The sequence below is a fragment of the Cryptosporidium hominis genome (genome assembly GCF_000006425.1).
Source record: "Cryptosporidium hominis TU502 chromosome 7 CHRO017065, whole genome shotgun sequence".
NCBI classification, from domain to species: Eukaryota; Apicomplexa; class Conoidasida; order Eucoccidiorida; family Cryptosporidiidae; genus Cryptosporidium; species Cryptosporidium hominis.
Genome location: NW_667258.1, coordinates 1 through 12343, shown reverse-complemented (window position 1 = coordinate 12343; position 12343 = coordinate 1). Strand labels below are relative to the sequence as shown.

The window sequence follows — 12343 nt, the reverse complement described above, 5'->3', positions numbered from 1 at the left end:
CTTTATTAATAAATTTTTCAATAATATTTACTATAATTCTCCAATAAGTAATATAAATTGTGAAATCTACAGCCCCATTTTAAAAGAAATATACACCACAACTCCTTTTTGGTCTTTAACAATTCTTAACAGCCCATTTTTACTTCCTTCTTGTAATATGGCTCCAAGAAGTAGTGAATTATCTACACAAATAAAAAATGAAATTGTAAGTAATTATTATAATCAAGATTCAATGTACATATTACCAAAGATTAACAAAACTACCTTTATTATTCAAATGCAATTTAAATCTTCAAGAAAATTACAAAGGTTCATACCAGTTCACTTTCATCCAATTTTGATGGAACCACTAAGTTCTCGACTCTTTTCAAACAAATCAACATTTATTCATGGTTGGGTGGATGATACACATCATATTGAAATTATAGTTCCTTTAAATTCCAAAGACTATTTTGAATTCCCGATACAAATTTTATTTTGGTTCGGATATGAAGATACTAGACTTATCGCCTATAAAATTAAAAGCCAAGTATTAGATGAATATATGGTTAATTTTACTGCAAATCATTTTCAGGGGGAAATAAAAATTATGAAGACCACCAGAGACACCAGAGCTTCTATTGCGGATTTGAATACAATTTTACCATTCTTTATTTTGTTAGAATTTAACTCCAATGGACAAAAACACCTAATTAATATAATTTTCAAAGATAGAGACATTAGTAATACAATAGAATCTCAAGGGAACACATTATCAAAATATTTTATATTTTCAAGACCAATGAGAGTTAACCAACATTTATGTTCAATATTAATTTCCCTAGCTATTCTCTCAATTTCTCTTTTCTACTTCCTGTATAAAAAGAAAGAAGTAATTTCTAGGGAGAACAATTCATCACCATTTAGGAAATTAAACACTCAAAAGTGGTAGATTACTCCTCATAGATAATATAGAATCATTAGATATGGTGTACTTTAGTAAATTAATCAACTATAATTTATAAACATAGTAGAACCATATAAAGACAAAATATTTAAGCGAAAAATCAAATGTTACTTAGATCTAGAACGAATGCATGAGATACCTGATTATTTATAGTTAAACGGTCTAAAATTTCGTGAACGCTTCAGCCGAAAGATGGTAAAAGAAATATTCCTCAATAAAATTCAGAGGACATGGATTATATTTTGCATCATTAGATATCACGAAAGTAGTTAACTTACCATTTTATATTGAATAGTCGAGATAGATAATCTAGCTATTGAAAATAGAAATACAAATAATATGTCCCACACCTCATTTAAAAAATAAACAAATGTAATGGTAAGCATCGATGGGAATAAAGCTTTATAGATAATCATGAAAAATGGGCACCCTTCAGTAACTGCTAATAGCGGAGAAAACGAAAGCAAACAGCATATAATGTGGAATGCTGTTTTATTAGTTTTAATACCGATGAAGTGATTAATATTAAGCTGGCTCTCCATAATAATTTTCAAAATATAAACAAGCAATAAGACTGTGCATATTAAGTATAAAACTCCCCAACGATAGACATCTTCTCTAATATTATTAAACTCTTTACATTCAGTGGAAATTATTATTGAAGGACGGTCGAAAACATCTTCATCTTCAGCATCAGCATTTAATTGATATATGTTAAAGTTATAGGGGTGAAATCCAAGAGTCATGCTCAGATCAGGATAGCACAACTGGACTGGAGAACTTTTCTCAGTGGGCCGACTCTCAAATGATAAAGCATTTTTATAAAATAATAAGGGTAATTCTCTTTCCAAAATTTCGCAACAAATTCGATGTTTTACCCGATTCATATTCAAAACTGTATGTTTTTAGAGTTTGCTGGTCGCATATCGGATTTGAAATAAAGTACGACGCCTAAACATCTTACATGAAACCATTATGTACATTAACTCGTAACGGAGCTTTGAGAAACCGCACTATTTGTCTTAGAGTGTGGCGCAACAATTTAAGACGCCAATAGCGTCATTTATATGTATAAGTTGCTATAAGAAAAAATATAATGCCGCAATACTATACGTATTTTTATAACTTTGGTAGCGAGTTTACTTTACTTTGAATTCTTTATTGTTTGGGAATTCTTTAGAAAATGGGTCACGGAGCAAGCCGTTACAAGAAGGCCAGAGCCAAGATGCGATGGAAGTGGAAGAAGAAGCGAACTCGTCGTCTCCAAAGAAAGAGACGTAAGATGAGACAAAGATCCCGATGACTTTGTTGAGTCATCTTTATTTTTTTTTTAGTTTGACAAGATGTGCTTTTCCACTTATTGTGGATACATCTACAAAGTATTGACTACTGGATAAGTACTTAGATGTCTTATCCTTATCCTCAATTACATTGTACTAGAAATACAAGGCAATTAACATCTTATTTGTCACTTTTTTTTTCTCTGTACGCATTTGCTTTACTTTGATACTCTCGGTGTTCTCTGTACAGGTTTCAAAATTAATCATGGCTATTGTTAGTAACTTTCCTGGACAAATTTACTGGGCCTGTGTCTACTTTGAAGGTTCATCTAACTTGCAGTTCGGTATAGTGAAACAGTGCTTGGAGGAATCATTCTATTCTTTTCGTTGATGGCTATGATTAATACTTAGAAGTTATTGTTTCTTACATTTTTCAGTTCATAACATAAAATGCCATTTGTAATTTAAAATTCAATCAATGCGTTCAAATATAGCTCAGGAAAAGACTTATGCTCTAATAAGTTATTTAAATAACATGAAGCAATTTTGTAAAATTGAGAACTTTTTGAATAAGTAAAAATTAGCAAATCGTTGTAAAATGTTTTACGAAGTTAATATTTCCACTGAGATATTTTGAAATAGGGAGAATATATCAAACATTGAAAGCATTGTCTACAACTAAAGTATTGATATATGAGAATTACGTTCTAAAAATAAATAAATTAAACATAGTAACGGAAGGCAATGATTCAGATTTTATTATAATGGTTACTTCAGATATTTAGGAACTTTTATTAAATTGTATTTAATCCTCAAAATTAGTTCCAAAAACGCACGCAATCCAAATAAGATATATTTGTATGTTAAGCAAGTATCTAGTCGACATTATCGTGATATAAACTTCCAAAAACACATATTTAAAGATTTTTTGAATCTTTCAAGCATCAATTCTTACCTTTTTGCCTAAAGCTAGTATACCGCCAAATAGGTTTTTTTCTTATCCCTCATCTCAATATACTAAAAATTAAGCTGTTCATTAATGTAAGATAAGTTATTCAAAATAATTTTTGGAATAATGACATCTTCAATCATGGAAACATTTGGATCTCTCAACTATGAAGAGGCGTTTTCTAAGCGTGGTATAATAAGTACAATTGTGGGGATATTATTAGGCCTAGTAGTTTCAACTACTGTCAATGCAACTCTGGTTGAAATAAGTTTATCGCCTTTTTTCTCAACATATTTTGGCCTCTTATTTGTAATAATTGGAGGATTGATATTTTGGAAGGTATATGTAACAATTATTCCAGATGAAAAGAACGCTTTAAATAAGCGAACATCTCTATTAACATTTGCTGCGCTGATCATATTTTCCGGTTTTATCTGCTTTATTCTTGAGAATGATTGGTTCCTTGGAATGACACCAATTATTAGAGTACCAATTTATACCATTCTCGGCCTCTCTATTTCATTTGCTATTGCATTTTCTCTTGTAGATGCTGTTAATTATATTTCTGGCTTTATTACCAGTAATGACAGTCCATTGTTGGTTAATTCAAAAGCTCAAATAATATTTGTCATTTGCTCTTCATTATTTATTGGAATTATTTTTGGGTTTCTATTTGGGCTTATTGAAGACACACACGAGCAAATTCACTATGTAAACATCTCGTTAATGAAGCAAAAACATTATTGCTATACAATTGGAGTTATAGTAGGTGCGTTATGCGGATTTGGTAATGAAGTAATTAGATTATCAGATAGATCTTATATGATCGTCGGGAAAACCGTGTATGACTCAGATGTTTAGACTAGCTATTCTATATCATTTCATCTATTATATTAACATTAAATATGACTACTCCTAATAATAGCGATAGATAAGTTATATTTCCTTTTTTTCACAATATCTGTTGACTTTTCAACTACATACCCGAAAAAGGTAACTTACCGCGTTTTTGTTGCTCATCCCATTTAAATCAATAATAATTATTTATTATGATTTTTCCAAAGGTAAGATTATTAAGCTCAGAAGGAGAAGAATTTGCAGTTGATGTACGTGTTGCAACGGCGTCAACATTAGTGAGGAATATAATCGAGGGTATGTAATTGTAATTTTTGGTACAAATTTTTGAGTTTTAATAATTTAACAAAACAGATGTTGGCATTGACGACCCCGTTCCACTCCCAAATGTAAGAGGAGATGTTTTACGTAAAGTTCTCGACTATTGCGAATATCATGTCGACAATCCCTCGAAAGAGATTCCAAAACCACTTAGAAGCAATAGTTTATCTAACATAGTATGTGAGTGGGATGAAGAGTTTGTAAATATTCAGCAAGAGTTTTTGTTTGAGCTTATGTTGGTAAGTTAGTGACTAATATATTAATATTGCTATTATTTCTTAGGCAGCGAATTACCTGGATATTAAGCCTTTGTTGGATCTATCTTGTGCTAAGGTTGCAACTATGATTAAAGGGAAAAAAGCTGAGGAAATACGCCAAATATTTAATATAGAAAATGATTTCACTCCAGAAGAGGAATCCGCAATAAGGGAAGAGAATAAGTGGTGTGACGAGCCGTAATATGGATTTCTAAACTATTATCTTTTTTTTCAATTCATGATCATAATTACCATTGAAAATATTTCCCTATAATTTATTCGGCGAGTAAAATTGATACATTATTTCTTGGGTTAGGCATCTCTTTTCTTTTTTCAAACTAGGTTAGGGATTGCTAAGTTATTTTTATAAAATTGAGAACGTACTCTTGATTTAAAAAAAAAAAAATAAGATTTCGTTTATTAAGTTTTAATCTTTAGTTTTTGTTTATCTTTGAATAAATGCTTCTTGGTGCTATGACAAGATTAATTAGTAACTTGACGCAATTTGAAGGTAATGAAAAAAATTTTAATGAAAATATCTCAGGTGAATTTGAATATAAAAACGACAAAGTACCTATTCTTAAGAGTCGTTTAAGTTATAGTAAAAATAGTGGAACAATACTGTGGAAATATTGGAATAAACCATCTGAAGCATCAACTAGGAATAATTCCAATGATGAATTATCACTTCTAGTTAATCAAAACGAACTATCTGAAAGTCTAACATCAAAATCATCATTATTCGACTCAGGAAATCTTGATAAAGAAAAGAATAGTGTTGGTCACTCTGTGATAGAAATTAAAAGATTCAATGAAAGTAATATTAAACAAGAACTGAGAAATGCAATATCCAGAAAATCTGCAAATTATGGGAAAGATAGAAATCAACTTCATGAAAACAATAATAGTATGCAATTTAATTATAGAAGTTACCCTCTTTCAAATTCACAAATTTCAAATTGGATGAATAACTCCTGGTCAGAATATGAAACAGTAGAAAAAGATATAAAAAAATGCGTAATAATGGAAATTGATAAAATCAACAATAAAACTGAAGAAAATAAGAAAATTATTACTCCATTTCATTCACTCGCAACTCCAAAAATATCTATAGGGGATTACTTCATTAGTAGAATCGTGAAATTTGTGTCCCTAACACCTGTCGATTTTTGTGTAATGGTTATTTTAATAAGAAGAGCTGTTGAGAAATCCAAAGGTAGATTGAGCGTTACGTCCCTAACTGCGCACAGACTCGTTTTGGCCGCTGCACTATTAACATACAAACTTATGTACGATGTACAATATGGAATAAAATTTTGGGCACATATTGGGGGTGTGCCACAATGGGAGATGTTAATGTTAGAATATCATATTTTGAAAATATTAAATTGGGATTTATCAATAAATTACCACGAGTTTAAAAAAACATATCTTGAAATTTTATCAAATAAAGAAGTGAGAAAGATAATGATATCAAGTAAAGCAAGTAGCAGTAAGATCGATAGGACTGAATACCAAAATAAAGCTGACTACTCTCAAGTTAATTCTGATAGAAATAAACGAACCAAGTTGCAACTGAATGTGTCGAAACTAAGCTCAAATCGCAAGAAATGTGTGTGAAATTAATAATTTGTTCACCAAATAAAAAGATTTTTGGGTTTGCAACAATCGATTTCTTTGTGTAGCATATCACACTTGTGAGAGCAAACATATCTTACGATAGAGTTGGGTCTGCATTTAAAGCACTTGTAGCATTTATATTTGCCAATAAAACCGCATATTACACAAAATTTTTTTGGGGGTGTTTTGGAAGGGCCAACTACAATATTCGACCATTTAACCTTTCTATTTAATTAATTTGATTTTAAAAAGTACAAAACTAAAAAATTTTGCTCACCTTTCATTGTCTTGATCATCTTCTGCTAATACTAATGAAATTTCCTTTCGCTCCTTTTCTTTATTGCTAATGCTTATGCTTGAGTTTCCACGGAAAGAATCGTCCATATAGTCCTCAGCTAATAGAAATCATGGTGAAAAAATATCGAAGTTTGCTAACAACTTACAGTCATCGTCATCAGAACGATTCTTACGTCTTTTTTTATCTACAAAGTTATTATTAAGCCTGAAAGTAAGTCAACAATTATACTTACGTTTTGCCATGAATCCAGATAAATCTAACAGAACTCGTATATTTAAGTTTTTATCACAATAATATAAAGTTAAACCGCGAAATAAACGCATAGCTATAATATAAACGACCTTGGGCAATAATGAAACATTCAAAAAAACTAATCTAATATAAATCAAAATTCTGAAATATAAAAGTCTATTGAAAACATGAATGCGATAATTATAAAAAGTTTCTAATTCGAAATACTTGACTTAAGAAGATAGCTATATTAGCGTATGATGACTTCTGTCATCAATACAGCCATCTTCGCCACGCAAATAAGCAATATAGAACAAAACTGAAGGCGCAAGATGTGTGGCAAGTATCATTGAAAGCATTGTAATTGTAAAATGATACGATTCCATTTGGGGAAGCAATGCTGTGAAAATTGATAAAAGTGAAATGACTAAATAAAGCGTTGACAAAGTTTTGCATGAAATTAAATTTCGAGTCGCTACTCCTGAACCTGCCAACAATGAGCTTTCCATTGAATTTAAGTTTATTGCTGTCAAATTTGGAATAATTAGTGAGGTAGATAGCATGGTAAAAGATATTAGTGATATTACTAAGCATAGAACATTTGTATAAAAATATTCGATATGCTGGTCTCCTTTTAAATATTTTATAATTGAAAAACAATATAATACCCATATAAAAAGAAATGACGAAATAGTTAACCCAAGAAGTTTAGCCCAAGAACAAATATATCTAAAATTTCCAACCATTGTTCCAATGGATAACGCACAGCTCCTTTGATTAAAGGCAAATAGCCTATTTTTTATCCTAGAGATATTTGTTGTGTGAACTTTTCTAGGCGGAACCCTCGCTACCTTTGCAATCCATTGTTGTTTATATGCTGCGCATGAAATCTGGCTCTGCGCTTCGACGTCCTTGGGTGACGAATGAAAATGCCCGATTCCACCTACGGTTTGTTTATTTTGCTGCATTGATTTAAACGAGTTTTAAGGCAATATGAAAATACCTTAGTGCCTAATGAGGTTCTGAATTGAAATAGAGTAGATAATTATTTATTCCCCTTCAATTTAGACAAGCCAGTGAGTTGGGTCTTACAGATAAAATTATGAAAAAAAAACCTATTTTCTCTTGTTTTTTATTAATATCTGTGAAATAGTTTTAAATCAGAAAAATAAGCTATAGAATGAAATCTATTGATTTATTTACTGTATACATGTACCGGACTAATCCCCTCACTCTTAAAATTTCAATTTATTTTTTAACTTAATGCATTGAAAGCTAGAAGATAACTTAGGCGGTCGCCCCACGGTGTTAAGTTTTGAAAGATCATTAGAATGAAAAATGACTTTCATTTTTCAATATAATCCTTAATCCCTTGCAAATAAACTGTTATTTGAGCCTTTCTATCCATGTTCTCTTGCTCTTTAATTTGAAGCTCGAGTATCTTTCCCACAGAATTTAGCATGTTAAATACTTGTTTTTTTTCTCCGTATTTCTCCGAAAGAATGTATGCGAGATTCTGTATAAATCCCAATGGTAATTGCTCTATTTTATCTGGGTGTTCGCATAATAGAGTAAATGCATCTTGATGAATTTTTTTAGAATCTTCTAGACTACAAAGTCCAAATTCAAGTTTATATCTTGAAATATCAGATTTTACCTTTAACTTAAAGAATTTACTAAAAAATGATTTCTCAACCAAGCGATCTACACCATCTTCAAACGATTGTAAAAACGCCTTAATATCTTTTCTAAGTGAAAAAACATACTCACTGCATATTTTTACAAGCTCATCATTATTCAATTGTTTCGTTTGTTCCTGCAATACTTGACTGGTCATGGTTCTATAATCTGAAATTTTATGTTTAATGCATAATGTCAACAGGTGCCTTTCCTCATCATCAAATTCAGAGTTTTCAAATTCTGAAAGGTAAATTAATGACTTTAATGCTTCAAACATTTTATCGAAGCATCCTCCCCACTCAAAGACCTGTGCTCTATACTTTTGTAATAATCTTTCATCCATTTCTTCAAATAAAAGGCTCATAAATAAAAAAAACAAGAAGTATTTCTTTGGTTAAAACTTATTTTTGTCCTATATAGAAAAGAAGTAGATAGATATTTAAAGGGTCAGAGCCTAATTTTTTTTTTTAATAATTTTCAGAAAATTGAATTTGCCAATATAAATGGAAAATAATAAACTCGAAATCAATACTAAGAATATTGAATATATTAGCACCTTTACATTAATCTTAGAAAAAAGAGTTTTACCGATTCTTAAATTGTGTTTAGATCTTTTTCCAGCTTCCCACAAAAAATAGCTATTTAATATATTAAGTCTTGTGCTCGATAAATATTTGCGCGAGCTACTTACTATTACTTTCCATTTGAGATTTGAAATGTCCAAATTTTGGAAAAAAAAATGAACAAAAGGATATATTTCGTTTTCTTCGAAGTTAAGCGATATATCTAATCCAAAATTTTGCTCAAGATAATCAAAAAGCTTTGTTTCTGATTGTATTATTATTTCTACAATAAGAAAAACGATATAAAGAGGATGGCTTGAAATAATGTGATCAAAAATGTAATATGTTAGTTTTTTTTGTTTAACTGAAATATTATGTGAAAAATAAGTTATTATCCAAGGCAAAATAAACATGCAGACGCTTGATTCTTTATCATCTTTTGCTTTTAATTTAACGAAAAAATTATACAAAATAGGTGATCTCTTATTTAACAAGTAAAGAAGATCCCGAGAAATATTCGAAAGAATGTATTCAAGATTTATTTGAGCTAAACTATCTGATTTGTAAATATATGGAGTTGAGTAAAGTATAAGAAATCGATCAAAAGCCTTAAAACAAATATCCACTCTACCTTTTTCTGAATTGAACTTCTTTATTAAAAGTTTACATAGAATAATAGCTTCAAATCTTTCAGAAAATACAATTAATTTAGACAATTTTTTTTTAATATTTGCCAAATTAGATTTCTTATATTCATGGAATAATGTTAGAAATACTTTTCCAATTTCGTGAATACCTTGAATATAAGAATAATTTTCCCTTCGATAAGAAAAGACTGAAATAAGCAAACGCTTTAAATTTAATTTATCGATATCGCTTTGCAAGTCACAACGGTCTACGTCACAATTTACTTGGTTAATAAGAGTTTTATCAGCGTTCTGTACTAGATTGCTTATTGAAATCTTTCTATTAATGTCTTCTATACTAATTTTTAATAATATGCACCAAACAAACCTTCTGCTATCATTCATTTTGAACAAACACTTGTTTGCAGTTAAATTTTCAGTGAAAAAATTTAAACTACTACGGAATTTAAGCTTTCAAAAAATCGTTTAACATTACTCCAACAAAATTATTGAATTATTTTTTTTTGTTTGAAACTGGGTTGCATTTAATTGAAAATTGTATATACCGGGCATTATATGAGGAATAAAGTTACATGAATAAAACAGAAAATAAATTATGATTTATAAACTAAACAAAATATTAAATATTTTAGAAATATATTAGTTTAGTTTAAATAAATGTTTGAGGTGGTTGAATTAAAATAAAATGAATTTTCGATTATTAATCAGAGACTTGTTAAATAAGGACAAAACATTTTGGTCACCACTAATTGGATGTGCATTGATTCACTGGTCTTTAGGCTTTGCAAACACATTTGGAAATACTGTCCCCATTATTGCAAGTTATATTTCACTGAAAGGAAAACACAAATTACGAGCAGGAATGATTTGTTGGATCGAATGTTTTTTTGTATTGTTCCAGGGAGGAGCAAACTATTTGTATCCAAGTATTGAACGCATGATTGGAATTCCTTCTTGTTTGGTTATTGGATTTTTTTTTTGTAATTTTGGGCTATTAATATCATATTTATTTTTGGAAAGTTATTTGCTTTACTTATTCGGTTATTCCATTCTATACGCCATTGGGAATGGGCTACTTTTTGCATCCACAATTGAATTTTTGGCTAGCAATTATTCTAAAAATTCTCGTTCAAAAATAATTGGGGTGCTTTGGCTATTTAGAGGAGCATCAATGTCAATAATTCCTTCTTTTCAGTCTTCATTTGTTAATCCAATCAATTCAAATAATTATTATGTTTATAGTGGTAACAAATTTTTTAATAGTTTAATAGTTTTGGAAAAAGTTCCAAAATTGTTAAAATTAACTTTTATTTTTTCTGCGATACTCCAAATTACTGGAATTGCAAATCTAGCAATAATAGGAAGGAAAGGACCCAAGAATTAAGGGAAAACCAAGCGCAATATACTTCGGATAAGAGATGCTATTTTGCAAATCGAATTTATACATCCGAACCCATTGTTTTGCTTTGGTTAATTACATTTCTTTCATGGCCTTGCATTGAGTATATTCAATTATTTTGGAAAGTTCATGGGATGACCAATACTGGTCTCGGAGATTTACAATTAACAAGAGTTTCTTGTATCATAATGATTTTACAAACATTATTTAGAGTATTTTGGGGTATTTTTGGTCAGCTTGCAGGTTACTTTAATTGTATTTGTATTTTATCAATCATTTTGGTAACTGGAATTATACTGCTAATGTTCCCCATTATTGAAAGTATATCTATTTTTCAGTATATTCTGGGGTATCTTCTTGTTTCCATTGCTCATTCCGGAAATTTAACCATTTTCCCAACAACTATTGTGAAACATTATTGCCAGTCAAACCACATGGAATTATTTATTTATTTATTTTCTGCAAAGGCAACTTCCTGCATATTTTTTTGTATTTTTACAGATTTCACAACTCGTTTTCTAAATATTAATTACTCTCTTGTTCCACTATTAATATTTTCTTTGGGATCGTTTTTTTTATCTTTCATTTTGAGGGATATTAAAGATAATTATAAGTTAGAAAAGAATAGTAAAAAAAGATACATAAACATCTAGGACTTCTATGAAAAAAAAAAAGTTCTATTTATTTTTTCCTATGTTCTTCTCTTTTGATAGAATTTGCGGAGTTAGAGTGGCTAGTTTTGTTTAAGCAGTATTCGTCAACATTCAGTCTTTGTCTTTTAAATTCTGACCGTGATGAATTGTTTTTAATTTTTTCATCTTGATTCTTTGAACTGGGAGTTATTGGGTACAAATTAGATGAAATAAAATTATTCTTCTTTGTAGATTCTATGGCTACTTTTAAAGTAAGAGCGGATTCATTTTGTTTTGAGTTTTTGTCTTTTAGATCTCTTTTTCTTATCCAATTTGGGCTGCATTGTTTTAATTTCAAAATTAATGATGTAATTGATAAATTCAAATCATTCCAGTGTCTTTTTGTTGCATATTCAAGGATGTTTGGTAGCTCTTTTAGTAAATATTCACCTGTTATTGCTGATATAGGAAATGATTCGTAAAATCTTGATAACATCCAAACGCTGCTTAATGTATGGGCCCATTCAGGGAGGTCTTCTGGTGATCTTTCTGATAATAGTCCTAATCCAAGGGATAAGGAAATCATGATATTCCTTTCACATTCATAGAGAAAATTGTTCAGAATTGAATCAGTTGTTCTTTGAGTCAAGCTCTCAATTTCATTA

The 12343-nt window shown here is 29.9% G+C and overlaps 9 protein-coding genes across 9 annotated transcripts; 4 read left to right on the top strand and 5 right to left on the bottom strand.

Annotated features, from left to right (window-relative positions):
• Positions 1-157: 157 nt before the first annotated feature.
• Positions 158-931, top strand: Chro.70289 (hypothetical protein). Its single annotated transcript, XM_661382.1, has 1 exon — positions 158-931. One exon carries the CDS (start codon positions 158-160, stop codon positions 929-931), a length of 774 nt encoding a protein of 257 aa, XP_666474.1.
• Positions 932-1215: 284 nt separating this feature from the next.
• On the bottom strand, positions 1216-1833 carry Chro.70288 (hypothetical protein). Its single annotated transcript, XM_661381.1, has 1 exon — positions 1216-1833. The coding sequence occupies one exon, from the start codon at positions 1831-1833 to the stop codon at positions 1216-1218; it is 618 nt and encodes a 205-aa protein (XP_666473.1).
• Positions 1834-3301: 1468 nt separating this feature from the next.
• Chro.70287 (hypothetical protein) lies at positions 3302-4036 on the top strand. The annotated part of the gene is made up of 1 exon (XM_661380.1): positions 3302-4036. The coding sequence occupies one exon, from the start codon at positions 3302-3304 to the stop codon at positions 4034-4036; it is 735 nt and encodes a 244-aa protein (XP_666472.1).
• A 1031-nt stretch (positions 4037-5067) lies between these two features.
• On the top strand, positions 5068-6228 carry Chro.70285 (cyclin family). The annotated part of the gene is made up of 1 exon (XM_661379.1): positions 5068-6228. One exon carries the CDS (start codon positions 5068-5070, stop codon positions 6226-6228), a length of 1161 nt encoding a protein of 386 aa, XP_666471.1.
• Positions 6229-7002: 774 nt separating this feature from the next.
• On the bottom strand, positions 7003-7725 carry Chro.70284 (hypothetical protein). The annotated part of the gene is made up of 1 exon (XM_661378.1): positions 7003-7725. One exon carries the CDS (start codon positions 7723-7725, stop codon positions 7003-7005), a length of 723 nt encoding a protein of 240 aa, XP_666470.1.
• Positions 7726-8102: 377 nt separating this feature from the next.
• Chro.70283 (hypothetical protein) lies at positions 8103-8801 on the bottom strand. Its single annotated transcript, XM_661377.1, has 1 exon — positions 8103-8801. The coding sequence occupies one exon, from the start codon at positions 8799-8801 to the stop codon at positions 8103-8105; it is 699 nt and encodes a 232-aa protein (XP_666469.1).
• A 90-nt stretch (positions 8802-8891) lies between these two features.
• On the bottom strand, positions 8892-10031 carry Chro.70282 (hypothetical protein). Its single annotated transcript, XM_661376.1, has 1 exon — positions 8892-10031. The coding sequence occupies one exon, from the start codon at positions 10029-10031 to the stop codon at positions 8892-8894; it is 1140 nt and encodes a 379-aa protein (XP_666468.1).
• A 301-nt stretch (positions 10032-10332) lies between these two features.
• Chro.70281 (hypothetical protein) lies at positions 10333-11031 on the top strand. Its single annotated transcript, XM_661375.1, has 1 exon — positions 10333-11031. One exon carries the CDS (start codon positions 10333-10335, stop codon positions 11029-11031), a length of 699 nt encoding a protein of 232 aa, XP_666467.1.
• Positions 11032-11727: 696 nt separating this feature from the next.
• Positions 11728-12264, bottom strand: Chro.70280 (hypothetical protein). Its single annotated transcript, XM_661374.1, has 1 exon — positions 11728-12264. The coding sequence occupies one exon, from the start codon at positions 12262-12264 to the stop codon at positions 11728-11730; it is 537 nt and encodes a 178-aa protein (XP_666466.1).
• Positions 12265-12343: the final 79 nt, after the last annotated feature.